The sequence below is a fragment of the Equus przewalskii genome, chromosome 2, assembly GCF_037783145.1.
Source record: "Equus przewalskii isolate Varuska chromosome 2, EquPr2, whole genome shotgun sequence".
In the NCBI taxonomy this organism is placed as follows: Eukaryota; Metazoa; Chordata; class Mammalia; order Perissodactyla; family Equidae; genus Equus; species Equus przewalskii.
This window is the reverse complement of record NC_091832.1, coordinates 41587057-41613990: the sequence shown is the minus strand read 5'-3', so window position 1 is coordinate 41613990 and position 26934 is coordinate 41587057. Positions and strand designations below refer to the sequence as shown.

Genomic DNA, 26934 nt, shown 5'->3' with positions numbered 1-26934 from the left:
GAGAGTGGAAGGGTGTAGTTACCAGGGGCTGGAGGAGAAAGAATGGAGAGTTAGTGTTTAACGAGGACCAAGTTTCTGTTTGGGAAGATGAAGTTCTGGAGATGGATGGTGGTGATGGTTGTAAAACAATGTGAATATGTTTAACGCCACTGAACTAAATTCTTAAAAATGGTAAATTTTGTTATGTCTATATTGCTACAATTAAAAATAAATGAATCAGAGAATAACCCAGTTTTGTGTTTAAAAAGTTATTTGTTATGTCTCATCCTAGATTTGTCAGAGTTTTGTAGCAAGTGGGGCTTTTCAGGATCTCAAATCAGCCATATTTCCAGAAGCAGGGGCTCTGGACCTCGTAGGTCCCTCAGCATGCCTGTCGCCATCTCCTTTGCAATCTTATAAACACCATTGGTTTGCTTTGCAAGGCTGCTTCTCCCTGTGTGTGCTATTCAGCTGTGTTTGCTCTGTTACAAACTCTTGAGGCTCGAATTAGGGGAGTTTCAGCCTATGAACTACGAGGTACTCAGAACATAGGCCGCTGCAAGACCATCCCCGGACTGGGAGGTAAAACCAACCCCTGCAGGTAAAAGTCCACATCTGTGCACACACAGCCTGCCTGACCCGGTGCCAGCCCGCATCTCCACCCCCTGGTATCTCTCCTCCCCTTGCTCACCACACTGGCCTCCTTTTTCCAGATTCTTACACAATCCAAGCTCCTTCCCACGTCAGGGCCTTTGCACTTGCTGTACCCACTGGGTGGGACACTCTCCCCAGGCTCTTCTATGCTTGGCTCCTTTGCGTCCTCTGCATCTAGCCTAATGCCGCTTCTGCAGGGAGGTCTTTGCCAGCCACCCTTTCCAAAGGGCATGTTAGATACGTAGAGCAATTAACCATCACAGCTCCCCACTTATTTCCTTTGTGGCATCAGACACAATGTAATGATTTAATGTAGCATTTGTTTCTTTGTTTATTGATGGTCTCCCCTACTGGAATTTGAGCTCCTTGAGGGGTGAGACCACTTCTTGTTCATCCCTGAGTCCCTAGGGGCCAGACCAGGAGGAATTCAGGTAGACATGCAAAAAAAACCCCCAAATTATCAGACTTTTCAGGATTCAATGACACCATTATGCCCTGAACTGATTTCAGGCCTAGAAAGCACACTGTGGGTGGCAACATCCTTCTAATGGTGACTATCCTGTGGGGAAGATGAGGCGGGTGGGCAGACAGCAGATATGAGGGAGGATGGCATGAGGAATCAGAAGATGTGCTGTGTCAACATTAAATTCCACCTGCCTGTTCACCACCCATCTGGAAGCATCAAGTAGGTAGGGGAAAGTTCCAGAACATATCTCAGGGCAAGGGTGGAACAGCAAACAGAAATTGGGAGCCACACAGATGCTAGATAGGTGTTTATTACAGTCTTGGGACTAGATGAGTTCACCAGAGAGAGAGGGCATGGCCCCCAGTGACGGCACTGGGAAGTTTGGCAGTCTTTGAGCTGTGGGGACCACATTTTGTACCACTGTGTCAACCCCAGTGGGTGTCCTTCAGTGGTGGGCATCAGGATACCACAGAAGAAGCATGGACTCGAGAATGATGAGACTCAGGTCTCGTCTTCTCTCTGTCCCTTACTAGCTGTATAGCTCAGCAAGACGCAACTTCTCAGAGCCTCAGTTTCCCCACCTGTAAAAAGAACATGTGTCACATGACCTAACTGATCTATCAACAGTCAAACCACATTCCCCGCCCAGTGCCCTCAAGTACTGGTGTTGAGGGGCCAGCCCGGTGGCACAGCAGTTAAGTCCACATGTTCTGCTTCAGCAGCCCGGGGTTCACCGGTTCGGATCCCGGGTGCGGACATGGCACCACTTGGCAGCCATGCTGTGGTAGGTGTCCCACATATAAAGTAGAGGAAGATGGGCATGGATGTTAGCTCAGGGCCAGTCTTCCTCAGCAAAAAGAGGAGGATTGGCAGTAGTAGTGGGCTAATCTTCCTCAAAAAAAAAAAAGTACTGGTGTTGGGAGCAACGTATCCCTATTCTGGATCCCACAGTTTAGTGGAAGAGGCTTGGAGGCAGAGCAGTGAGAGCTGCAAGGAAGGAGTGGACCGAGTCCCAAGGAAGCAGGAGGCGCCGCTTCTGACTCTGAGAGAGAACGTGTGTTGGGGAGAACCTGGTGAAGTAAGCATTTTAAGCATCTTTTTATAAAAGAGGAAAGTCAGGTTCAGAGATGGCAGGAAACTCTCTCAAAGTCACACAACCTGCACGTGGCAGAGCACACAGTGACGGGGATGGCCGTGGCCACAGCAGGCAAAGCCCTCTGGTAAGGAGAACCCAGCCTGTCTTTCTTCCCTACGCCTGCCTTCCTCTGCTGTCCTTGGTAACAGATTTACATATCAGAGGCGTGATCAATGGGGAAGGTGGCTCATAGATCAGCATGACTTGAATGCCCGAGGGAGAAAGTCAGAGGGATGCATTCTCCTAGAGCCTCTGATCCAGTCCTGGGAGGGGTTGGAGCAGACTCTGGAGCAGACTCACATGGACTCACAGCCTCCGTGCTCCTCATCCGTGAAATGTGGACAGTAATAGCAGTCTCCACCGATGGGGTTGTTGGCACGGCTGAGTGAGTTAGCACAAGCACAGGCGCTCCATAAACATTAGCTAGGATTCTGGGTCCCTTTTGCAGACCTGCCCCCTCCCCTTGACCGGGGCCCAGGGCAACAGCATCCTGACTCTGTCCTACTTAGACTGTGGCAATGCCAGGCCTGCAACCGGAGCCAGCTCCCCCGGGAGGGCAGGGAACGTGGGATCATTTCCAGGAGCTAATGAATTCTTCAAACCCCTGGGGCTCGTTGGCACACTACCCCTTCAGTCCTTTGAAGGGCGCCTGGTTCTGCTTCCCCGGGCAAGCAGGCCCAGGAAAAACCCCACTGAAAAGTGCCCCGTCAGAGCCTGAGGCTGCGCCCACTGAGGGACAGTTCCGGGACACACCCAGGGACCTGCGTCACCTGCACTCACCCGCACGTCTGCACGAGCCGCTGGGACTCCCAGCCCTGCTCTTAGGTCTCCCAGCTCCTTCATATCTTACAGGAAGCCAGAGAGCTGTTCCTTCTCAAGACTGTCACAGACAGCTGAGGCAGACCTGCCCCCAGACAGATGGCAGGTCCAGTAATGGAGGTAGAGCGAGCCATGCCCCTGCCAGCCTAAGCTATAACCGGAGGTCCTGCTGACACCAAATGCCCACGTTAGAGGGGTCCGAGCCCCTCCCTCCTGACCACAGGAGCTCTGCCCCCACCTTCACAGTGTCCCCCACTCCATTATAAGCAGGCTCAGAATACCAGCTCTCTGCTACAGGAGTCACAGTCTCTATCCCCTCTCCCCCCTCCCTCTCACTGCCTTGTCATCCAGTTTTCCTCCGCCATAAATTTACAGCCCTTTCCTCCGCCCCATGCCATGATTCTGGTCTAGGCCACTGGCCTTTCTTGTCTGCACCATGCAAACATCTCCCTCTTTCTGATGTTCCACCAACCATTTCTTTGTCCACACAGCAGCCAGCAGCATCTCCTTCAAAAGTCTCCAGTCACACTACTACCCCTTGAAACCCTCGGTGACTTCCAATTGCCCATGGGATAAAGTGCAAATTCCTGGGCCTTCCTGCTCTGACCTGGCCCACCTCTTCACCCTCTCTCCCTCTAGTCTGCAGCCCCATGGGACTTATTTTCCCTCCAGGCCTCAGGCCCTTTGCCCCTGCTGCTCCACCCCCTGGATCATTCTCCCTGCTACTTTTAGCCTGGTTCATTCCGGGTCAATCTTCAGGTCTCTCTTCCCCAGGGAAGCACCCTTGAGCCTCCCCAGTCAAGCCTGGGGGCTCCTATTACACTGTGCTCCCCATCCTGGCTCCCTTCTCTTTCAGGGTTTGTTGCATTTTCTTCTCCACTAGACTGAAGCTCCAGGCATGCAGAACCCTCTAAAGTTTACTCCCTATGGAGGCCCTGTGCCAGGCTCAGGATTATAAGAAAGCAGCGCGCAAATCAGTATTTGTTGCATGAATGAATGAATGAGTGTTGTCTGCCCTGTTTCTCTTTCCTGCTCTTCCCCACCCGCCTCAGTGGTTGGAAGTTGCTGCAGGTCCAGACACCGTTGCCTCTCCCTATGGGACAGCCACATCCATGTTGATGCTCCTGGCCAGCACCCCTCAGAGTTCAGCAAGGTCAGCACTGGGTACAGGCTGAGGAGAACAGTGGGCCTCTCTCCGGTTCAAGGCCACACTCTCTGGACAAGAACCCAGATCCCACTTCCCAAAGTCTCTTGCCCAACAGCCTTGCCAACTGCCAGCCATCTCCCACCAATCAATGTGGCTTAAACTCATATTGAGGGGCTGGGAAGCCAAAAGCATGACAATAACAAGGCTCATGTTTAGCGACACTTTCTCCAGCCGAGGCACCATTAGCTTCTGTAATCCTTACCACAACCCTGTGAGGCAGGTACTAGCATCCATCTTCTTTTTACAGATGCTCAGAGAGGTTAAGCGACTTGCCCAAGTTTCTGGAATGCGAACCCACATGGCCTGACTGTAGGGTGGGTATGCTTAACTTCCAACCCAGCTTGGTGGTAAAGCATTCCCATTCTGTAGGCTGCGGTAGCTTGCCTAACCTCTCCTAAACTCAGTTTGCTAATCGGTAAAATGGGAATAACAAGAGGACATGGCTTGTTGGGAGGATTAAATGAGATAGCACTGGACCTGGCTAGAGTGAATGCTCTTGCCCTTGTGGCTGTGCAACCTGAGGCAAAGGGCTCAGCCTGGCCGCCCAGGCGAGAGAATGCCGACCTCTCAGGGTTGGTGGGAGGATGAAACACAACACCCCTCCGCAATCCCTCATACACAGTTCTAAGATCCAAGAAGCCCTGAAAACTGGACGTTAACTCCCTCGGTAGCAGAACCTGACCTGGCTCCGCCTCATTTGGTGGTGAACCCTGACCTTGCCTGACCGTGAGGCCATTTACAGGGTTTTTTAAAACCCACGCAGTGGGACTCTTCACAACTGTTCCGTGCTTGAGTGGAGTGGTGCCCCAGGCCGGGGGTGACATCTAGCACATGGAGTATGCACCATCTGACTTCTCTAGAATGCTTGTGAAACACACCCCAGGCTTTCGCATGAGGGATTGTGTTTATAGCACCCTCCGCACAAGGCTGGCGTATGGCAGGTGCTCAATGAATGACACTTCTTCCTTCTTTTAGGATTCCACATGTCCTTAACCTCTTTCTCTCCAGCCCACTCTGCTCTTCTACGTTAGAAAAAAGAATTCCTGTGCATTTCAATGGATTCAAATAGATACTAGTGGAAATTCTGGTAATATCTACCGGGTGTTCAGTGCTGAGCATGGGCAGGGCTGTAAGCCCTTTTGGCGTCCTGCCTCAGCCAGTGTAGCTGGGTGGTTAGCACATGCCCTCTGCCAAGGCATGCCCTCTGTTCCCATCCCAGCTCTGCCACCTACTAGCAAGGCCTGCTGTTTGACTTATCCATGATACAGAAAATGGGCTACAATCATAGTTCCAACTGAAAGAGTCCTGGAAGGACTTGGAACAGTGCCTGGCACATAGTCAGTGTTAGCAGAATTATTAGAATTATTATTATATTTTTTTACTGAGGAAGATTAGCCCTGAGCGAACATCTGTTGCCAATCTTCCCCGTTTTTCTCTTGAGGAAGTTTAGCCCTGAACTAACATGCGTGCCAACCTTCCTCTATTTTGTATTTGGGACACCACCACAACATGGCTGACGAGTGGTGTAGGTTCACGCCCGGGATCCAAACCCATGGGCCTGGGCAGCCGAAGCAGAACATGCCAAACTTAACCACTACACCCAGAATTATTATCATCAATCTTCACTCTGAAGTATGTACCATAACTGGCCTGGTTGTACAGATGGGGAAACTGAGGCACGGGGAGATTAAGTCACTTGGCAGTTTGGCGACAGAGCCCTGTGTGCTACTGCCTCGCAGAAGTTGGAACAGAGAGAAGCGTGGGAGGGAGGGAGGAGGAAGGAAAAACAGCTTTGTCCACCCTGGTAGTGCCAACCTAGCTGGTCAGATAGTCCGGCTACAAGCGTCATTGGTTAATATTGAGTATCCATCAAGTTCCAAGAATTATTCAAAATATACTGGAACACAAGTCTGGGCCTCTTAGAATTGACATTTTACCCAAGGTGCTTTCCTTCTAAGAAATGGTTGGGGAAACCTGAGGGCAAGGACAATGGGCTCGCGAAGAGTTTGGAAAAACGCGTTCCAGCCTGGCAGACACGGAGAGGGAGACTGGCTGCCAGTGGCTTGTCCTTGCCACAGCCGGAGCCGGAACAGCCGGGCCTTTCATGAACGAGGAGCTCGGCTTGCAGAGCCTCATTAGGACTGTGGCCGGAAACTTGGCTCAGGCTGCATCTGTTCAGGAGAAAGGAAAGGAGAGAGAGAACAGCGGCCCGCTGGCCATGCGTCCTTTGCCCCCAACCACACCACCCGCCCCTGCTGCCCTCCAGCCCCTGAGCAGACCCAGGCCTTTCAGCGGCTCATTCCAGGTGGGGCCTCTCAGGGGAGACACCCGCCCTGCCCCAGCCTTAGGCCCTCTGCAAAACCGAAATGCTCCTTATAATTCCCTGTGCAGATATCAAATCTCAGCCCCTCAGGGTGGGGGTGGTTTTCCAATAGCCAGCAGCTTTTGCAGAAAAACAAGGATTAGAAAAGCAATTAGAGATTTGACAGCCAAGAGTCAGAGAAAGAAAGCAAGAAACAAGCGGGAGCAGGTCAGCAGGAAGCCTCAGGCCCTTCAAAATTCAAATGGTTACAAAAAACCCAAACAAGCCTCTCCTCCTCCGCCCCACCAAGTCTGGGAGGGAGGCCCTGGTCTGAAACTCAGCAACGTCCAAGTGGATCTCTGTGGACAAGTGTCTGTGCCCTCCGTCATCTCTAAACTTGCTATGTTATCATATATTATATATGTAATCTGTCTTGCCTTCTTTCTTTCTAATCAACTTTATTGAGATATAATTTACATACAATAAAATGCACTCATTTTAAGTGTAAATTTGATGAATCTTGACCAACATATATAAGCCGATCCAGATACAGAACATTTTCATCACCCTAAGAACTTCCTCTGGTCTCTTTGCAGTCCATTCCCCAGCCCCAGGCATCGACTGATCTCTTATGTCTGTAGATTAGTTTTGCCTTTTCTAAAATTTCATATAAATGAAACCACGTACTTTTTTTTTTTTTTTTTTTTTTTTACCTCTGGCTTCTTTGTTGGTGGTGGAACTTTTTTTGATACTATTGCAAATAGAATTTTTAAAAATTTCGTATTCAAATTGTTGGCAGCTGGCAAAAAAAGTGTTTCTTTTTTGTACATTGACCTTGTCTCCTATGATCTTACTAAATTCACCAATTTGTTCTAGCAGTTGTTATATAGATTCCTTAGGATTTCCTACTAAACTATTCTATCATCTTTAACTAAAGACAGTTTTCCTTCCTTCTGATCTTTATGCCTTTATTTCCTTGTCTTGCCTCATTGCACTGACTAGGACGTCCAGTACCATGTTGAATAAGTGGTGAGAGCAGACATCGTTTCTTCTTGCCGATGGATCTTAGGGTGGCAGGCAGGCAGTCGTGTACCGTTGATTACCATACTGGCTGTAGGTTTGTTGTACACATCCTTTATCAGGTAGAGAAATTCCTTCTTGTTCTCAGGAATGGGTGTTCAGTTTTGCCAAGTGCTTTTCCAAATGCATCTATTGACACGATCATCTGTTTTTTCTCCTTTGTTCTATTAATATGCTGAATTTTATTGATTGACTTTTAATTGTTAAACCAACCTCTCATTCCTGGGACATATCTCATTTGGTCATGATGTAGTATCCTTCTGATACATCAGGGGATTTGGTTGTGACTGTTTCACTAAAAGTTTTTTTTATCCATTTTAATCTCTGGTGTACCCGCAGAGCCTAGAACACTGCCCTCAACAGAGTAAATGCTCAATAAATATGTTGAATGAACGAAGGAATCAGATCACTTCCTTGATGTCGGGGTCAAAGGATGTGAGCATCATGACATTTTGACAGAAATGTACCGAATTCCCTCTGAAAATGTTGTCCCAGAACTCACTCCCACCAACACGTATGCCAGGCAATGAATGCTGGTGCAGCTCGTTGCAATATGGCGCAGCAACAGGGCCTAGGAGCCACAGCCACAGTCCCTCTGCTAAGTGGTAGAGAACGGAGCGGGAAGCACAGAGGGCAGCTTTACAGAGAAGCTGATTTCCGAGCTGGTCTCAGAGGAGGACCAGAAGGCATCTGGCTGGCAGAGGAAGGGCGCATCCTAGGCAACAGCGTGTTTCAAGGCACGGAGGTATGAAAGATCATTGCATCAGCCACTAACCAGCTATGTGACCTTGGGTAAATCTATCCTGCTTATCCATAAAAAGGGAATGAAAACAACAGGGCTGCCAAACTTTGTGAGTATCCAACAAGATAATATACATGAAAGACCTTGGAAAAACTCTTATACAAAGGCAGCATTACCATTAACAAGGAGGTGGGGACGCCTGTTTATGTGTCCAGCACAGCCTATGCTGACTGTCCTTGGGGAAAGAAGGCAAGAGACTGGGTGCTGCCGTGGCGTTAGAAGCCTGGGTCCCAGGCTCCAAACCCCCCTGTGAGAGAGGAGCCAAGATGCAGGGCTGTGCTCCAAGGGTGGCATCTCCTCGGGTTTAGAATCCTGTCTGGATGGGAGCAGCTCCCTCCTGGTTAACAGAGTCACGTTACTTTCTCCTCCCTTCCTGCTCATGCCTCACAAATCATCTTCAGCTAAGACCAATGCTGACTTCCTAAGCAACGAAAGCAAGGGGTCTGGGAGATCCGGGAAGCATGAAGAAATTCACTTTTTTTCTTCCTGCTTGCCTTCTTTCCTTCCTCCCTCTTTTTCCCATATATGGAGCACTAGTCTGGTTTTTCCGCCTTTCTAGGCCTGGGAGTAATGGTTTTAATATAGAATGCTCACTGTATTTGTATTTTTGGATGACTGCTCCTAAGAGTTGTTTTTAAACAGTGCCAGCAATCAAATACCCAGCTCCTGTGTGTGCGCACAATTTCCTTTCTACTTAAGCTCTCTTTGTGTTTACACACAGGACATCTACCAGCTCAGTCTGATCAAGGTACTGCTTTCCACAGCTCCGGGAGATTGAAAACAAAGGGTTGATATATTAAGTACCTGGTGCTTCTAGAAGGAGGTGAGAGTGGGGAGTAACAGACTAAGGGGTGGAGGGATGGCCTGTCCGAGCAGGTAGAAGATTTTTTTGCCAGAAAGTAGGTGAGAGACATCAAGTGTTGAAATCAGCAGCAGCAATGGAAGGAACACAGAGAAGGATATGGCTTTGGGAGAATAGCAGGAGATAGAAGTGCCAGGTGGCTGATGGGATGCTGAGAGAAAGTGAGAGGGAGAGAGAAGGAGAGAAGTCTAAGGTAACAGGAAAGTTTCTTGGGTTGGTGACTGTGCCGATGGTGGTGTCACCACCAGGACAGGAAATACAAGAGGCAGGGCAGGTTTGGGGGGAGGGGAAGAATGCAAGGATGAGTTTAGTTCAGGACATTTATCCACTAGTTTCTTGGGCATTACTAGCAGCAGGTACCTTGTCAGGAACAACCCTGAACAAAAGAAACAAGGTGCCTGCTCTCCTGAAGCTTATACTCCAGGGGCAGAAGGACAGCTTAAACAAGTCAGTCAACAAAGTACTGCGGGAGCCTACGGGAGGAAATTAAATGGAGTCATGTGATAGAATACGCTGCAAGGGTGACCAGGGAAGGCCCGCCTATAGAAACCTGGAGATAAGAAGAGGCCAGGATGAGTCTGACAGTGACCCAAGGACATACAAATTGGGAAGCGTCTTGGATATAGAAGCTTGGAGCTTAGAAGTCTGGGCTGGAGATTATCAGAAAGGATACACCAAAAAGCGTTTTACAGCATATAATGCTATTTATAGAAAAACTAAAAATACACGAAATGATACTAAGGGTACACTGGCAGTTTAGGCTGTTTTCATCATGTTTTTTCGCCTAAGCTGGGTAGTGAGTACAGAGCTGTGAGGTGTAATATGTCATGTATAGGCCTTTTTGCACATCCTAAGTATCACAAAGTAAACTAAACATAGATTTTTTTAAAAAAAGAAAAAGGCTGGGCCCGGGGTCTCGCTAGGTTTGCCAAGCCCAGTTTCTCTGCGTCTGAGCAGAGACCAGGCAGCCTCGGCCGGTTCTCACTCCACGCACATTGGCCCAGGCCGATCCCGCCCAGCCGTGCGATCCGCTCGGGCCCTCGCCCCCAGTAGCGCAGTCGCCCCGCCCACGTTCGCCCGCCGGCCAATAGGCGCGCAGGGTCCGGGCCCACACCCCCGCCGCGCACCGCCCCAGGCCCGCGCCGCCGCGCGACGTCAGGGCTCGGCCCCCGCCACGTGACGGCCGCGCGCCGGGCTCCCGCTGGCCTCCGGGCTCGCGCCGCAGAGGCCGCTGAGGCGCCGGCGGCCACGCCGCGGAGGGCGCGGAGCGAGGGCGCCGGGCGAGGGGGCGCGCGCGTGGAGGCGGCTCTGGCGGCCGCCTGCGGGCAGCGGGGCGAGCGCAGCAGACCGCCTCGCGCATCCCTCGAGCCTCCGCGCGCCCGCGGCAGCCGGCGGCGGCGGGCCTGGGAGCTGGCGCGGCCATGGCGACCGGCACTCAGCAGAAGGAGAACACGCTGCTTCACCTCTTCGCCGGCGGGTGAGCGTCCCGGCGCGCCCCCGCGCCCCCATCCCCGTCCGCGGCGCCGCCCCGCGCCCTCGGGCCGCCCCGGCCGGTTACCGGCCCTCCTCGGGCCGAAGCGCCGGCTCCCGGAGGAGGGAGTCCCGGCGGTGGGGAGGCCCGGGGGGCGCGGCCTCTCGCCCCCTCCCGACCGCATCCTCCGAGCGTGGTTTCACCCCGCCCTGCCGCGCTCCCACGCCCCTCCGCCTCCTGCGGCGTCTCTAGCTTTTTTCCTTTTAAACAATTAGTGGTTGATGTGACGAGTGTCACTTAGGGGCGGTCCTGCCTGGCCACTGTGGCTCGGCTGCCCGGGCCACACTGCACTTGCTCTGTCTCTGCCTGGGTCCTCCAGGGCCTTTTCCCGAAAGCTCGGCCCTTCAGAGCCCCGGTCGGGCTTGCTGATGCTCGGGTCGGCCTGGGACTTCCTCGGGGGCAGTGCAGGGACAAGTTCAGACGGTCCAGAGGGCTGCAGGTGTTGGACATCAGCAGGGGCCTGGAAAGTGCTGGCGAGCCGTGATGCTGGCCAGCAACCTGTGGGAGGGCTCACGAGGGACCTCGGGAGAAAGTGAGGTCGGGAAGATGTGTTGAAATGCTTCTCATCTGCTGGTGGACGCGTCCAACGTCGGAGACAATGTAATTTTAAGGGGTGCCCTGTTTTGAGAGCTGCGTTAGTTTGGATATCATGCGCCTGATTCTTTCAGAGGCGGCAATGCGTTTTTAGAGAGCTTGGGCGGTAGGGGTGTTAGGGAGGGAGCTGATTTGTTGTTGTTGTTCAGAAAACAGACGTTAATATGGTTTAGAGTATTAGTAATTTTTTTTTAATACAGCCGGTGGCTTTGGGTCCTTTTGGAGTCTTCCAGATGTTCGGAGTCTTGTTAGAGGACCTCACAGGCCTGGCACAGCAATTTTTAGGTGTAGGACATTCTGCGTAAAATAGAATTTATTATGCATTATCGTCTTGACTTGAGTATTTCAGTTGCAGCTTGGACTGCTACCTACATATATTCCTTATGACAAACGAGTAGTGGTTGAGAACTTTGCGAAAATAACTATGATGAAGTGTTTCTGAGCTCTTTGTACTTATCACTGTAGGTGATCAGCGAGTTACTCTGTTCTCACAACCAAGAGTTTTTGGTGGTTCTTCACCGACAGGGAGGATTTCTCATTCATCTCTTCCCTTCATCTCCCCATGGCCTTTCCTGAGAAGAAGACAAGGGGGGAGCATTCCTGAATTAAGACACTCTATTAATTCATCTTCCTTGGGAATTTTAAACAAGTTGGCCGTATTATTAAAGTCATTTCTCAAGCCAAGAAGAATAATTTTTTAAAATCATTTGGGGGCCAGCCAGGTGGCACAGCAGTTAAGTGCGCACATTCTGCTTCTGCGGGCCGGGGTTCACCGGTTCGGATCCCGGGTGCGGACATGGCACCGCTTGGCATGCCAATGCTGTGGCAGGCGTCCCACATATAAAGTAGACGAAGATAGGCATGGATGTTAGCTCAGGGCCAGTCTTAGCAAAAAGAGGAGGATTGGCACCAGATGTTAGCTCAGGGTTGATCTTCCTCAAAAATAAATAAAATGATTTTGTACTCAGTGATTTTGATTTATTGTTTTTAGTGAGATGGTCTTTTAAAAAATTCTTTGTATCCCAAACTGGGAGAGTTACACGGCCTGGAGAGCCTTTGTGAGGCTTCCTACTAATGCATTGCCCTGTCTTGGTGAATCTCCCTAGCGCCCTTCACAGTGCCCTCTGGCTGCCGATTCTCCTAGAGCACCAGCGTCTTGCCTTGTGATGGAGGAAACTGCAGTAGCCAGCACCTCTTGCCTGGGCTGATTAAAAAGTAGGGAGTTTATTAGGGTAGTGCCTGAGGCCGTTGCACTTAACAGCTTTCCATTCCTTCATTAGCAGCAATTAAGGATTACTTGCAGATATTCAAGCAAGAAAATAAATCTTTGAAAAGGATGCTTTCAGAGTAACTAATTGGATTTGGATTTGGATTCATTCCCACTAGCCTACAATATGTTACTTCCATTTCTTTTTATGGAAGAACATTAAAGGAGCTAAGTATTGAAAGGGTCTATCATGCAGTTAATGTTAGTCAACCTAGTGGTCCCACCTGGTCAGGTTGTTGCTGCTTTGCTCTAAGTGAAGAGTTTCCACAGTTGTCAAGCTGGCATCTTTCCAAAGAACTAAATTCACTTCTTTTGAAAAGAAGTCAGAGGGGCCAGCCCGCTGGCCGAGTGGTTAGGTTAATTTTAAAATATGCTCATAGTCTTTAAGTTGCTTTCTTCTTAGTAACAAGCTGAGTTTTAATGGCAGCATAGTCGTGAGTTCTCTGAGTGTACCCTTAGGCGGTCCTTACCGTTGAGCGGTTACAACAAAGAGGCAAAGGCAGTTTGCAAGCCCAGTGGTTGAGTTCAGTGAGGATGTTAGAGTAATTTCCGACAGGGCTGCCTAACTTATTCTGCTGACAGAATTTCTTTCTGATCTCTCACTGCTGACTTTTTGCCATTATAAATAACTGGACGTCCTTAAGTGTCCATGTGTGGTGGTCTGATTATTTCCTTTGTATAAACTATCAGAACTACAATTACTGAGTCAAAATACACTTTTAAGGCTTTTGATACCTGCACAGCACATTCACAGGCCGCCTCAGGGCAGCTTACTTCTGCCTGAGCGAACCTCATTCCTTTGTCGATTTTTAGTGTCTTTAGGGATCCTCCTGTTTGCTGCTTTCTTTCCTCCTATCCCAAAATCTGGGTGGTGCTGTCAAAACAAAAAATGTACTCAAGCAAATTTTATTGTTACTACATAATAAAACCTATCTTTCCTTTTCTACCGTTTAAACTGTCCCATTGAGAGAAAAGCTGAAATCCTCTGAGGTGGCCCTTCTGTGTCTAGGCTTTATGTCTGTTGAGAAAAATCCCTTAACTTCTCAAATGACTTGGGGGTTCTGGTTGTCCGTGTAGTGTTCGTGGTGTCCGTCAACTGCTGAACAAGCGGTAATGTAGCAGGTAGCGCTTTAGGAGATGGACTCAGCACCTGAAATAGCTGGGCTAAGCTGTCATCCTCTTTAGAGGTGAGTGGCCTGGATTATATGCTTTAGGTCCTATTTTTATGGCATGATTTTTTCTTTTGTCATCAAATATATAGCCTTTAAAATGTGTTTTTGATGAGAATATAGTATATCTTTAAGGTTTTAAAGTATGTGAGCCAAGATATTTTCAAAATTCAGTATTTCCTTTCTGTTATGGACAGTGTCACCAGGTGTATGCCCGTACAGACCTTGTCCTTGCAGGTTTAGTCTGCATCTGCTAATGGTTCTTTTGAAGCGTTAGGCACATGTTTATGATTTTGCCAGGGGAACAGTGCAGAAGAAGATGCAAGCATATTTGAAATGCTTAAATTTTGATAAGAGAAATACAGTGTGCACATAGTATCTTATACAAGGCTTATATAAATATACTGCTAAGAATATGAATTGACTTTGGTTTCATCCAGTGTATTTCACATATGTGAGATGTGGTGTTTGGATGAAAGGTTCTCACTAGAATTTAAGCTTAATGAGGGTAGCAGCCGTGTCTGCTTTCTTCACTGGTACATCTCCAGTACCGTACCAGGCACGTTACAGATGCCTAGTCAATACTTGCTTAACGATTGACTCAGTGCATGAAAGGTATTTTGGAGATGTAGATTGATGTGGCCTGTTAAATTTTCCAAATAAAGAGAAGCAGTACTTTGATTATTTGTGAATTTTGACTGTAGTTCTGTATTAAGATTTGGTGAAACTGTATTGGTATAAGGTAATATTATTTTGGATTTGTGTATTTGTGAAAGATACTGGTTCTCTTCAGGTTCAGAAAGTACTATAGAGTTTTTTATTCATTCAGGGTGCTGTTTTAAATTTTCTTTCCAACTGAGAGAGACTACAGGAAATAGCATCTAAAGGATAATCAGCTGGATCAAAAACTATGCATTTTGCCTCCACTGAGTGAATACAGAATTTGCATAATCAAAATCTTTCAAACCTTATGCCAGGAATTCAGATAAAACATTCCAGAAAAGTATAGCACTTAAAAAGAGGCAGGAGTGTTTTTCAAATAGTGACTATAGGGGTAGCAGATGAAAAGGAGAAATTACCAAAAGCCCCAAAGATTAGGATTCCGGCCTGTCTGGCAGTGTCATTTGTTGGTGGGGTCCATATTGTAGGTAATATATAAGCTGTGCGTCCAAGAACCAGTTTACTATCAACTGGGTAGCAATTATAGTAAAGAGCACATCAGTCTTGGCTTTAGTGCCTAAAATGAGTGAGTGTATGTATAGAAAACAGAGATTCATGTTGAAAACATCTAGTTTTAAAAGTGATGCTTGTTCCTTGAAACTCAGAGTTAAAAGGTGAAAATTTGTGTGCATAATTTAAAATTTTTATGTCTCTGATCGCATAAAGATAGTAGAAAAAAACCTGGTGTATATATTGTGGTAGTAATAGTCCAGCTTTTCTGTGCTGTAAACTGGAGGAGGGGAGCCTAAACCATAGGGGAAAATCAAGCAAGGCCTATGTGGGTAAGGAGATAAACAGTAAATGTATCTTCATGCAGAAGCAGCAGACTGCAGTTCTGGGCAGGAGGGATGAGAGAAGGTAGAGGATGGGGGGAGGGGACTGTGTATAGAAAAAGAAACAAGTAGTAAAAGAGGGAAAAGGCACAGAAAAATCCAAGTAATAGATTTGTTAGAAAATTGGGCAAATAGCTTTCAGAGAATAAGTCTCTCGTGACTGCTCTTAGACATGTAGTTTAACCCCTGCTCGTAGCCGTTCTCCTACTCTGTTCAGACCCTTCGGATGGTTTCGCTGAATGGAATATCCCACAGAGAGTTATCTCTGGACTTTGGCATCAGTGGCTAGTACTACATTGGCAGCAAAATTAAATTAATATCCAGCGAGTTTCCTCATCGCTGTTAGAAACCTAGCCTACCAGAAATACCAGTCCTAACTGCTTTTTGGAAGGTTATTGACAATGGTAAAACCCTTTAAGTGCTTTCTTGAAAAGCTTGAGTGTAAATTTCTTTTTATTGACTAGGCTCAAGTTCACTTCCACTTGGCTTGATTATTGGCACATACACCTGAATTCTAGAGCAAGCCTAGGCTTAGGTGAGGGTTTATCTAAATAGCTTAACAGTGTATTATGACACACCCCGCCCACCCCCTCCCCATGACTGTTCTGCCCTCCAGAAATATCTGCTCGACTCCAGGGTTGGTTCCTGCGTGGACACAAAATGGCTTCCAGCAGCTCCCAGTGTTTTCTCCACGTTGAACAAGTCTTGAGCTTAACTCTGACTGGACCAACTTGGACATTCACCCACCTCTAAACCAGTCATTGCCCCCAGGGGAATTATGTTGCTCATCTTGGGCTGAATCCTGTGCCCATCTCTGAACAGGTGGTCTGGCAATGTGGATGGTATTACGTTGATTGAGTCAGGGCTGAAACTAAAAATGGGTTCGATCCTATCCAAACTGTATGGTTTAAGAAATTGGAGATTTTGTCAGAGCAGAGGAAGAGGGGAACGGATGCTGGGGAGGCAACCACCAATGCCCTCCACATTTGTTGTGCTGCTTTCAAATATATTGTCCATTTTATTGGTCTAGAGCAGAGTTTCTCAACCTTGGCCAGATAATTGTTTATTTACGGGGCAGGGCTGTCCTGTGCATTGTAGGATCTTTAGCAGCATCTCTGGGCTGTACCCACTAGATGCTAGTACCCCCTCCCCCAGTTTCAACAACCAAAAATGTCTCCAGACATTGCCAAATGTCATGGGGTGGGGGGTGGTGGGGAGGACATTGCCTTGGTTGAGAACCATTGTTCTAGAATAGTGGTCTTCAAACTTTGATCACACAGCCCTATGATTAAAATGTTTGTGCTTGGGGCTATCCTGGTGGTGCAGCGGTTAAGTTCACGTGTTCTGCTTTGGCGGCCCCAGGTTCGCCGGTTCGAATCCCTGGTGCAGACATGGCACTGCTTGTCATACCATGCTGTGGCAGGCGTCCCACATATGAAGTAGTGGAAGATGGGCATGGATGTTAGCTCAGGGCCAGTATTCCTCAGCAAAAAGTGGAGGATTGGTGGCAGATGTTAGCTCAGGGCTAATCTTCCTCAAAAAAATAAATAAATAAATAAAATTAATTAAATTAAATAAAATGTTTGTGCATATCTACATGTCTGTTTATTACCCTATTAATTTTATACATGTTATAAAGCATGTACACAAAATAGAAATTAAATGGTGAAGATTATAAAGATAAAATGAAATTTTATTTCCTTCTGTAATATCCAGTACAGGTAATGATTTAAAATGTCCTTTGGCCATTTTTCATCTAAGATTTTTTTTCCTAGTAGGTAAGGAGGGGCTTACCTACTGAGCAGTAACTTCCTACCATTGTTTGCAGTGTTGTCCTATTTTTCAGTTGTTTCCTGTGACACCGTGAGACAGCATCATCCCAGTCTTGTAGGAGGGGCACCTGAGCCTTAGAGGGCCTTGGTTGGTGCCCTGTAAGTGGTCCCAAAGGTCAGGGCCTTTTCACCACCACCGCCCACTCCTGCCATGGGCACAGTGTACAACATATAGAAAAGTGCCTGTGGTAGTGGGTGTGGCTTGCCACCCTCGAAGAGGTCACCGCCTTGCTGTCAGTAGGACACGTGCTTTGTTAGGCTGGCACACCACCTTTCGGATCATCGGATCAGTGGCATAGATTTGGAGGACAGTTGGCCAAAGTAGGAGTGCATCTGACTTGGGGTCAAAGCAAAAGTGGTTGACCTGTGTCATATTTGAACATGTTGACTTTCTGATGAAAGAATTTACCCAGAAGCTCTGTTTTTTCAGTGACATAGTCATGTTATTGAACATAAATAGATTTCAGATATTTCTTTATCTTACTCTGTAGCGTGTAAGTTTTCCAGTGTTTTTAAGTGTTAAACACTTTTTAAGTGCATGGTTATGTAATAGATAAGAGGAATTGATGTGACTAGACACGGGTTGGAAGTTACTTTTCCTGTCTTTCTATAAACACTCTCCATCATATCCCATTTTCCTTAGATATATTCTAGTGCTGAGAGCAAATTATACAAACAAGCATTCATTTAGGCTCACAATTTTTTCTTGATACAAAAGGACACATTGGAGTTTTATTGTATTTATTTAAAGATTGGCACCTGAGCTAACAACTGTTGCCAATCTTTTTTTTTTTCCCCTGCTTTTTTCTCCCCAAAGCCCCCCAGTACATAGTTGTAGATTTTAGTTGTGGGTCCTTCTAGTTGTGGCACATGGGACGCCACCTCAGCATGACCTGACGAGCAGTGCCATGTCCGCGTCCAGGATCCAAACCAGCAAAACCCTGGGCCGCCGAAGCAGAGCGTGCAAACTTAACCACTTGGCCACGGGGCCGATCCCCTGGAGTTTTAAAGTCCTAGTTGTCTAATCAACAATTTTCCATTTTGAGTGTGAATGTAAATAGTCTAAAGGAGCTAACAGGACTATACATAATACCTGTCTTTCCATAATACTCCCGAAGGGGACACCTGAGTACAGTGGGGAGAACGGGCTTTAGAGATGCAGGGTCTGGCTTTGGGTTTCCATTTAGACACGTAACTGCTTTGTGACTTTGAGAAAGTGTATCGCCTCACTGAGACCTAGGTTCCCCGTCTGTGAAGTGAGGGTGATACCACTCAGCAAAATCCTTGAGGGTTAAGTGACAGCTGGTTCATATGGCGAGTCCTTCCTGCCGTCCTCCTTCCATTCTGATTGTGACGCCCTGCATTGCTTTAGTGGTTGGTGGGCTTTGGCCCACCGTCCAGAAAATACTAGATAAATAGTAGTAAATTAGTAGTAATAAATTAGTAGATAAATAGCTCAACTCAGGGGATATTATCATCATGATTTTAAAGCAGATTTACCTAAATAGTCATAAATGTCTCTTTTCCTCTCCTCCCTTCTCTTCTCCATCCGCCCCCATCTTAGATGTTATTTTCTGACATTCAGATTCCTCGTGGTAAATTGAGGCTAAATCGTTCCTACCTCATAGGCTTCTTAGAGGATTGCATGCTTGATCAAAAAATGATCAGTGGCAGTGGAGCTATTATTTAAATCAGCAGCTTCTAGCTCTTAGTTGTCAGAATGTTACCTGCTCTGTGGAACTGCGGGCTCCTGATTTTAAAATACTGCCTGGAGGTTCTACTTCATTCCTTACCTCAGGGTCGGGTTAGGTGCTGGGTTCGTTTGCTTCCAGATTTCCAGCACCTGCACCTTATGGAGCAGGGAAGCTAGCTTAAATATTCTGTTTGCCAGGGCCTCTCCTTCCTTCCCTTTGTTACTGTTCAAACAGAGATGCTGGTGCTGCATCATTTTTGTTGAACCACCTGTTTTGTGCCAGGTATCATACTCTAAGTGCAAGAATATATGGGTATGGATTGTAATTAGTCTTTGGGTGCTGAACATGGTGTAATCTACACAGAATTTGAAATATATTGCAGTGTACACCTAAAAGTTATGTAATGTTATAATCCAATATTACTGCAATTAAAAAAAAAACACTATATGACTACGCAGCCCCTCCCTGCAGGGAGCTCCTGGTCTCATGGGAGAGTCAGCCTGTGATAGAAGGTAGACAGTAAGTGCTATTTTCAAACATTTAGATCCCTTAAGAGACATTCCCCCTGAAATTTCAGTTCAGTAGTTCCTTCGCTTAGCAAATATTGTTTGTGACCTTGTGAGTCCCAACGCCAGGGATACAAAGATGAATAAGACTCAGGTCCTGATCTTGAATGTTTTCCAAAGAGTGGAACCTCTCACTGGTGGTGTGGAGGTGGCTTTAGATGGTACGTAACGTTGGTAATTATAACTAGCCCGTCAAATACACAATTTCATGGATGTTATTGTTTAAAAAAGGATAAAAGTAGGTGTTTTAAAATAAATGAATTGTCTCAAAGAAAAATACTTAAATTTTTAGTTCAGGTAATATTTTGATATAAACAAATCATAAAGGGTAGTTAGGGGAACCCTGACCCAGGGAAACAGTGTGACCAATGAAAACATGGAGGGTGAATTGATTAGTTCTGACTGAGGGAAACACAAGGACTTTGTCCTTAAAAGTAAGCTTTAGTTTAATTTTCAATGGAATCCAAATTAATAAGATTTTTATACAAGTCTGTGTTGCATTGATTTTCAAAAAACATTGTAGCGTTACCCAAATAACGATTCTGTTTGACTCTGAAAAGGTGAATTTTCTAAAATATTCTTTGCAGCATGGTAGTGAAATTAGAAATAACAAATATCTAACAGTAGGAAATGGGTTAAAATCTTATACATCGATACAGAGGAATAGTATGCAACCATTAAAAGTCATGATGTAAGTGTGTATAGTGACATGGAAAGACATTCACAATATCTAGATAAGTCCGGGGTGGGGGGGAAAGTGGGATTAAAAAGCCAGTAGTAAAAGCCCCAAAGGATGTACTAACGTTTAACAGTGGTTATCTCTATAGCTGCTGGGATTTCAACTACTTTTTTTTTTTTTTTAACCTTCCAGTATGTTCTAATTATGAAATGAACATAGGTGCTTTTTTTTTTTAATAGAGAAAAGTTAAGTTTCGCATTTCATTTGTATAGAGAATGTTATAGCTTTTCTGATCGTGTTGTGATTTCTTCCTCACAGGTGTGGGGGCACAGTTGGTGCTATTTTCACTTGTCCACTAGAAGTCATTAAGACGAGATTGCAGTCTTCGAGACTAGCTCTTCGGACCGTCTATTATCCTCAGGTTCATCTGGGGACCATTAGTGGAGCTGGAATGGTGAGACCAACGTCAGTGACACCTGGACTTTTACAGGTTCTGAAGTAAGTTCAGTCCTCACTCTGGGCTTGGGCCACCAGCACACCCCTGGCCCCCCGTGTCAATACAGAATGTTTATCAGGCCCATCAGATGGGTGTTCTGTTTTTACAGTCTTTGTCCAAACTTATGAATGAGGTTTCTGTACTAGTACCTTTGAACCCTGACCTTGCTTCCTTGGCAGCAGGGCTCCCAGTGCACATGTGGTCACCATCCAGGGACAAAGTAACCAAAGTAAACCAAAAGCAAACCAGAAATCCATGTTTAGGGGCCGGCCCCGTGGCCGAGTGGTTAAGTTCTCGTGCTCTGCTTCAGCGGCCCAAGGTTTCACCGGTTTGAATCCTGGGTGCGGACATGGTACTGCTCATCAGGCCATGCTGAGGCAGCATCACACATGCCACAACTAGAAGGACCACAACTAAAAATGTACAACTATGTACCAGGGGGCTTTAGGAAGAAAAAGGAAAAATAAAATCTTAAAAAAAAAAAATCCATGTTTAAATTGTTGCATCAAGGTGTTGCTTTTGCCCAAAATCTTTGAGGACTAGCAAGAAGATTTGGGGTGGTAGAATGAAATTAAAAATTGGACAAGAGAAGAGTTGTGAATATTCTAAGAGGAAGTAATACGAAAACAAAATGTTTTAATTTTTTACTTTTTATTTGGAAATACTTTTACATTTGTAGAAAAGTTGCAATATGTATTTAGTAAAATGTTTTTTAAAATTTTTGTTTCATACCTAGGCGACCTGCCTAATTTATTGTTTTTACTGCATTAAAAATGTCTCATTGCTGGGGCTGGCCCCGTGACCAAGCAGTTAAGTTCACACGCCCTGCTTTAGTAGCCCAGGGTGTCGCCGGTTCGGATCCTGGGCACAGACATGGCACCACTCATCAGGCCATGCTAAGGTGGTGTCCCACGTGCCACAACCAGAGACACTCACAAGTAAAATATACAACTATGTACTGGGGAGCTTTGGGGAGAAGAAGAAGAAGAAAAAGAAAGTCTCATTGCTTACCAAGTAGTTAAATATTCATAAGTTAAATTTGGCTTATCAGTCTCTATGCTTAAGGCAAAATCAGGAATTCAGAAGAGTACTTGACAATGTCTGCATTTTAGCTTGGGGCCTTGTGCTTTAAAAGAGATGTTCAATAAATTATAGTTGAATTTAACTACACTTGATATTCAGATCTCTGAAACTTATCATTGGGAAAGGGTGTGTTGAAGAAAGACATTGCTATTTGTCAGCATGGATGTTTAGTTGGGAAACCTTAGAAAAAGATACAATAAAATGGAAATGCTCTATCTTAATAACCACTACTCTTGGCACAGTGAACAGAGTTCAGTCACATTTTAGATGAGGTAGAATGAATTGGAAAGCACTTAATTTATTTTTAGGTACTTTTGTTTGGAAAGCCTACTTATGAAGTCACCCAGGCATCCATACCAAACCTGTGTATGAGGTGCATCTGAGCATATTGAGCAAAACTGGACAGAAGACCAGCTGCAAGGGCAAGGTCCCAGGTGAGAGAGTCAGAAGCCCGGCTAGAGAAAGAGGAGGCTGGTACCCGGGACTCCAGGAGAATCTGCTTTGTAAACTAAACACTGAGAAAGAGAGTGAAGACAACAGAGAGTACGAGGTTAGGGATGGGCCCAGGAGAGAAAGAAACACAGAGAGGGGAGGCACACTCTGAGCTCAGTAAGGAGAGAGACGGGCCCACAACCTCAATAAGACATGGCTGTGAAAACGCCCCCAGCCTGGTTTGCCTTTTTATACGTTTAGGCAGCTGCAATATCTCAGACGACACCTTTCTTCTGAGGAGCATAAAGTACTTTGGATGTAATGAAACAGACAGGTAATTTGCTGACTTTACTAACATCCAAAATGAACTTCCTGTGACCTGCTTGCCTCATAATTCATGACTAGTGGATTTATATTTACTGTAACTGGGAAACTGTTACCCAGAAGTTGTGGGTGTCAACAGGGCCAAGCCTGTAAGGAAAATAAGGTAAATGGGAATGTTTCTGTAGTTCAAGTTGTTTAGAATGCATTTTCTATATCTCCAGTGTCTCTGTATCTCCAGTACATCTTTCTCTATATTTCCCCTCCAAATGGGACAATTGTTTATTAAAACATAAATCAAAGGGGAAAAAAGCCTCTCCGTCTTTTAAAATACAGGAACAACACCCATACCACACTACACAGAAGACAACTCATTTCCACTGTGCACCCCAGCAGTCACTGGGTAATGCAGCCACAGCTACACAATAATGAGACATCACTTATGCATGAATACTTTCTAAAACCATTTATTCTGTGTTCACATCAAAATATAATGGAATTATTAAGAAAAATTTTTTATAATGATATTTTGTTAAGAAAAGTATTTGTAAGGTGGCATTTTTCACCCAAGAGCTATTTCATTAAGCTTTATTTCCTTGGCTTTGTATATACATGTTTTTAAGATTCTCAGCTGATATCTAATAGCTTTCAAGTTAAAAAGTGACTACAGTCATGCATCGCATAACGACGGGGTACGTTCTGAGAAATGTGTCGTTAGGCAGTTTGTTGTGTGAACATCATAGAGTGTGCCTACACAAACCTAAGTGGTATAGCTCACTACAGACCTAGGCTCTATGTTACCAATCTTAAGGGACCGCCCTCATATATGTGGTCCATCATTGACCAAAACATCATCATGCAGTGCACAACTGTATTTTTATGTAGTATTATTTCATTGATTTTTCACAGCCCTATGACATTTAGCACTCAGGTGTGATAGTACCCCTCTTTTATAGATGAGGAAATGCAAGTTAGAGGTTAAATGACTTACTCGAGGTCATTTTTAGTGTATATTCACCTATTTCTAAGAAAGATTGGAAGCAGCTAGGAGTAAACAACAGCAAAGCCCAGCAGAGGCTCTGCTTCTGCTGTATTGACGAGGAGACCTCAGCAGGTCCCAGCTCACACGCTTCTAGGACCACCTGCTCCTGCCTTGCTGGCTGCTGCTTCTGTTTCCTTTGCTGAGTCTCCAATCTGATAACTTCTTCATGGTGGAGGGCCGCAGGGCTCTGGCCTTGGCCGTCTCCTCCAACTCCAGCCCCTCCTTCAGGGACCACAGTTAGTGTCATGGCTTTACATACCTTCTGTAAGCTGACAGCGTTTCTCCTTGGAGCCTTGCACTTCACGTCCAGCTGCCTGTGATATCTCATCTTGGCATTCAAAGCATAACTTGTGCAAAACTAAACCCCCCAAAACCTGCTGCTCCCGGAGTCTTCTGTGAGTTAAAAGCGGCGCCATCCTTCTTGCTATGCAGATCTAAAGCCTCAGAGTCATCTTTGGATCTTATTTCTCACAACCCCACAGCAAATTCTGTCACTCTTACCTCCAAAATACGGACAGAATCTGACCCCTTTTCACTACTTCTTCCACTGTTCTTCTGGTGGAAGCTGCCATATCCCACCTGTATTATTGCATTAGCGCTGATCTGGCCTGAGACCTCACTCCCCTCTCCATCCTCAGTCTTCCCAGCGCAGCCAGAGAATCATCTGCTCAAATCCCTCCAGGGACTACCCTCTGTCCGAGTAGAAGCCAGTGCTGTCCCTGTGGCCCCTAAGAGCTGTCACTCCTCCCCTTGCTTCTCTGACTTCATCTCGTGATGTTTCCCCTCTTACACTGCTGCAGCTGCTCTGGCCTTGCAGTCCCTTTAAAAGAACAGGAACACTGGAACGTTCCACCGCAGGGCCTTTTTACTGGGCATTATCTGCATGGCTGGCTCCCAATTGTCACCTTTGCGGGAAGGCCTTACAGCGACCATGCTATTTAAAACTGACCCTCCCCCCTCACCTCTTCCCTCCTTCCTGCTTTATTTTTATTCACAGCACTTATGTCCATCCAACATGCAGTGTAGTTTACTTATTTACGTGGTTTATTTTCTCTCCCTGCCGCCACCAGAATAGAAGTTCTTCAGAGGCAGGAACTATGATTTGTTTTGATCCCTGAGGCACCCCAAGCACCTAGGATGCTGCCTGTCACATGGCAGGCGTTCGGTACAATAGAATGAGTGGATGCATTCTATTTTAGCACGTCGGTGAGACATTACATATAAAGAGCTTAACACACACCCCTTGCCCTGCCATGTAAATAATAAATATTAGTTGCTGTCATAATATGTACTTTCTGTACTTTTTAAACGTAAGATTTATAACTGAGTTTCTTAGCAGCCAAGGCAAAAAGAGGAATATCATATTACATAATTCTCATCTGAAAGCACACTCACTCTTCAGGGGAAATGTGTCCTTTCCTGTTAATAAGTTCTAAAAGCGGTCTGTTGCTCAGCACGTACATAAAGACAGTGGACCAGCATAAGCAGCACTGTCTTGTAGGATAGTTTAATAGATGACTGCTTTTCGCTTTACCACCACCCTGGCTGAAGCTCCCTTCCTCTCTCCCTTGGATTCTTGGACTGCTTTCTCATTCTTCCATTAACTATCGCTAAGCTAAGGGCGGTGATGACGGCCCACAGACAGGGCTCTTTATCGAGCAAATGAGCACAAGGCGCAGGCCTTTTCTCTGTGCCACAAAACCCATCGAAGTGTTCTGTTCACATTTTTAGAAGACATGGGATTTATCAAAAACCCCAAGGAATAAAATGGTTATTCATTTAAAACTAACCTGCTTATTACTAGTCTTACTCTTTCAGGAAGTACTCCTTTAAAAGACTTAGCAGGCTACAGAACTTGTTTACAGGAAATTTATTTTCCAAAATGCAAATCAGTGTTTGCTTGTGCCTCATGTTAGGTTAACCTATTAGAGAAAAAATATTCTCTATCGAAGTACTAATAATCTTTGTATTTTGAGTATAGTTACTTAAAAAGAAGAAAAGGCAAGATGTTAACACATTTAGGCTCTCACTATTAAATTTGCCAAAGGGTATTAATATACCAATTTATTTCAGGTATCTACTTTAAAAAGTCTTATGACTTAATCTTTTTTTTTTAAATCAGAGCTCCTATTCTTTAAACTACTCAGGTACCTTATTTTTGTTTTTTCGAGTACCATTTTAATCTGAAACATAATATGTTAGGAGCTAGTCTCTATCTTTTAAAACCTGTTGGGTTCAGACGAGATCTGTGTCTTGGATTAGTCTGTGGTGCTCACTTTATGACCTCAAACTGGTGAAGAGAAGGAAATGCTCCAAGACGACCTTAATTTCTGTTTTCATTTCTTTCCTAAATGACACTTTATATGACTGTGGGAAAATTAGTCTGGATCCTAACATTCTTTATTTTGAAGCCAAAGCGTACCATTTATAGTAGGAACTTGATTGTTCCAGAAAAGTTTTGTCAACATCCAAATAGGTTAGAAGTTTGAATTATGTAATCCATTTGACCGTTTGCCCACTGTTAATATGTGTAACTATGGAGACTGCTTCTGCAGTTCTTGAAAGGCCTGAGTCACTTGAGGACACGAGTTTGCTCCTGCATTATAGATGAGAGGCTTCAGGCTTTCTGGAGCCAGAGATTCCCTTAATTGTGTTTAAATGATTCCTGGGGTGGCTGCACAGTGTACATTAATGGGACCAGAGACAGAATCCAAACTTATAAAAACTACGAATATACTGAGCATTTGGAAATCTTTTACATGCTTTATCGTAAGGTGTAGGTCACTTCAAGGTGATATTTAGGAGAAGGTTTTGTTCCGAGAGCTTGGCTTTTTAAAAGCACAATCCTTTTTGAGAAAGAGTGAAAGTACTTAGAGTTGAAAACACTAAATTCTCATACCTCTATTAAAGGCCAAATGGCTTGTTTTTGGCCAATGTGAAAATTCACTGAAACTCCATGATCTTCATTTGGAGTGTTAGGTTTATGGAAACCCAAGAATGTCTGTTTTTTTTTAAGAAATGTTTAGGGGCCGGCCCTGTGGCTGAGTGGTTAAGTTCGTGCACTCCGCTACGGCGGCCCAGGGTTTTGCTGGTTTGGATCCTGGACGCAGACATGGCACCGCTCATCAAGCCATGCTGAGGTGGCGTCCCACACGGCACAACTAGAAGGACCCACAACTAAAAATACACAACTATGTACCAGGGGGCTTTGGGGAGAAAAAGGAAAAATAAAATCTTTTGAAAAAAAGGAAAGAAATATTTATTTATTTTGAGGAAGATTAGCCCTGAGCTAACATCTGCCACCAATCCTCCTCTTTTTGCTAAGACTGGCCCTGAGCTAACATCCATGCCCATCTTCCTCTACTTTAT

The 26934-nt window shown here is 45.7% G+C and overlaps 1 protein-coding gene across 2 annotated transcripts in view; it reads left to right on the top strand.

The window, feature by feature from the left end:
• The first annotated feature begins 10484 nt into the window (after positions 1–10484).
• Positions 10485–26934, top strand: part of SLC25A33 (solute carrier family 25 member 33) — a 30523-nt gene continuing 14073 nt past the window's right edge. Inside the window, exons 1-2 of one of the 2 annotated variants that reach the window (XM_070603519.1) lie at positions 10485–10783; positions 20510–20689. In XM_070603519.1, coding sequence (XP_070459620.1) covers positions 10728–10783; positions 20510–20689 — 236 coding nt within the window. In that variant the 5' untranslated portion in view covers positions 10485–10727. Of the gene's footprint in view, positions 10784–10813; positions 11438–20509; positions 20690–26934 lie in introns of those variants that run through there. The other variant, XM_008517186.2, reaches the window with a different exon arrangement.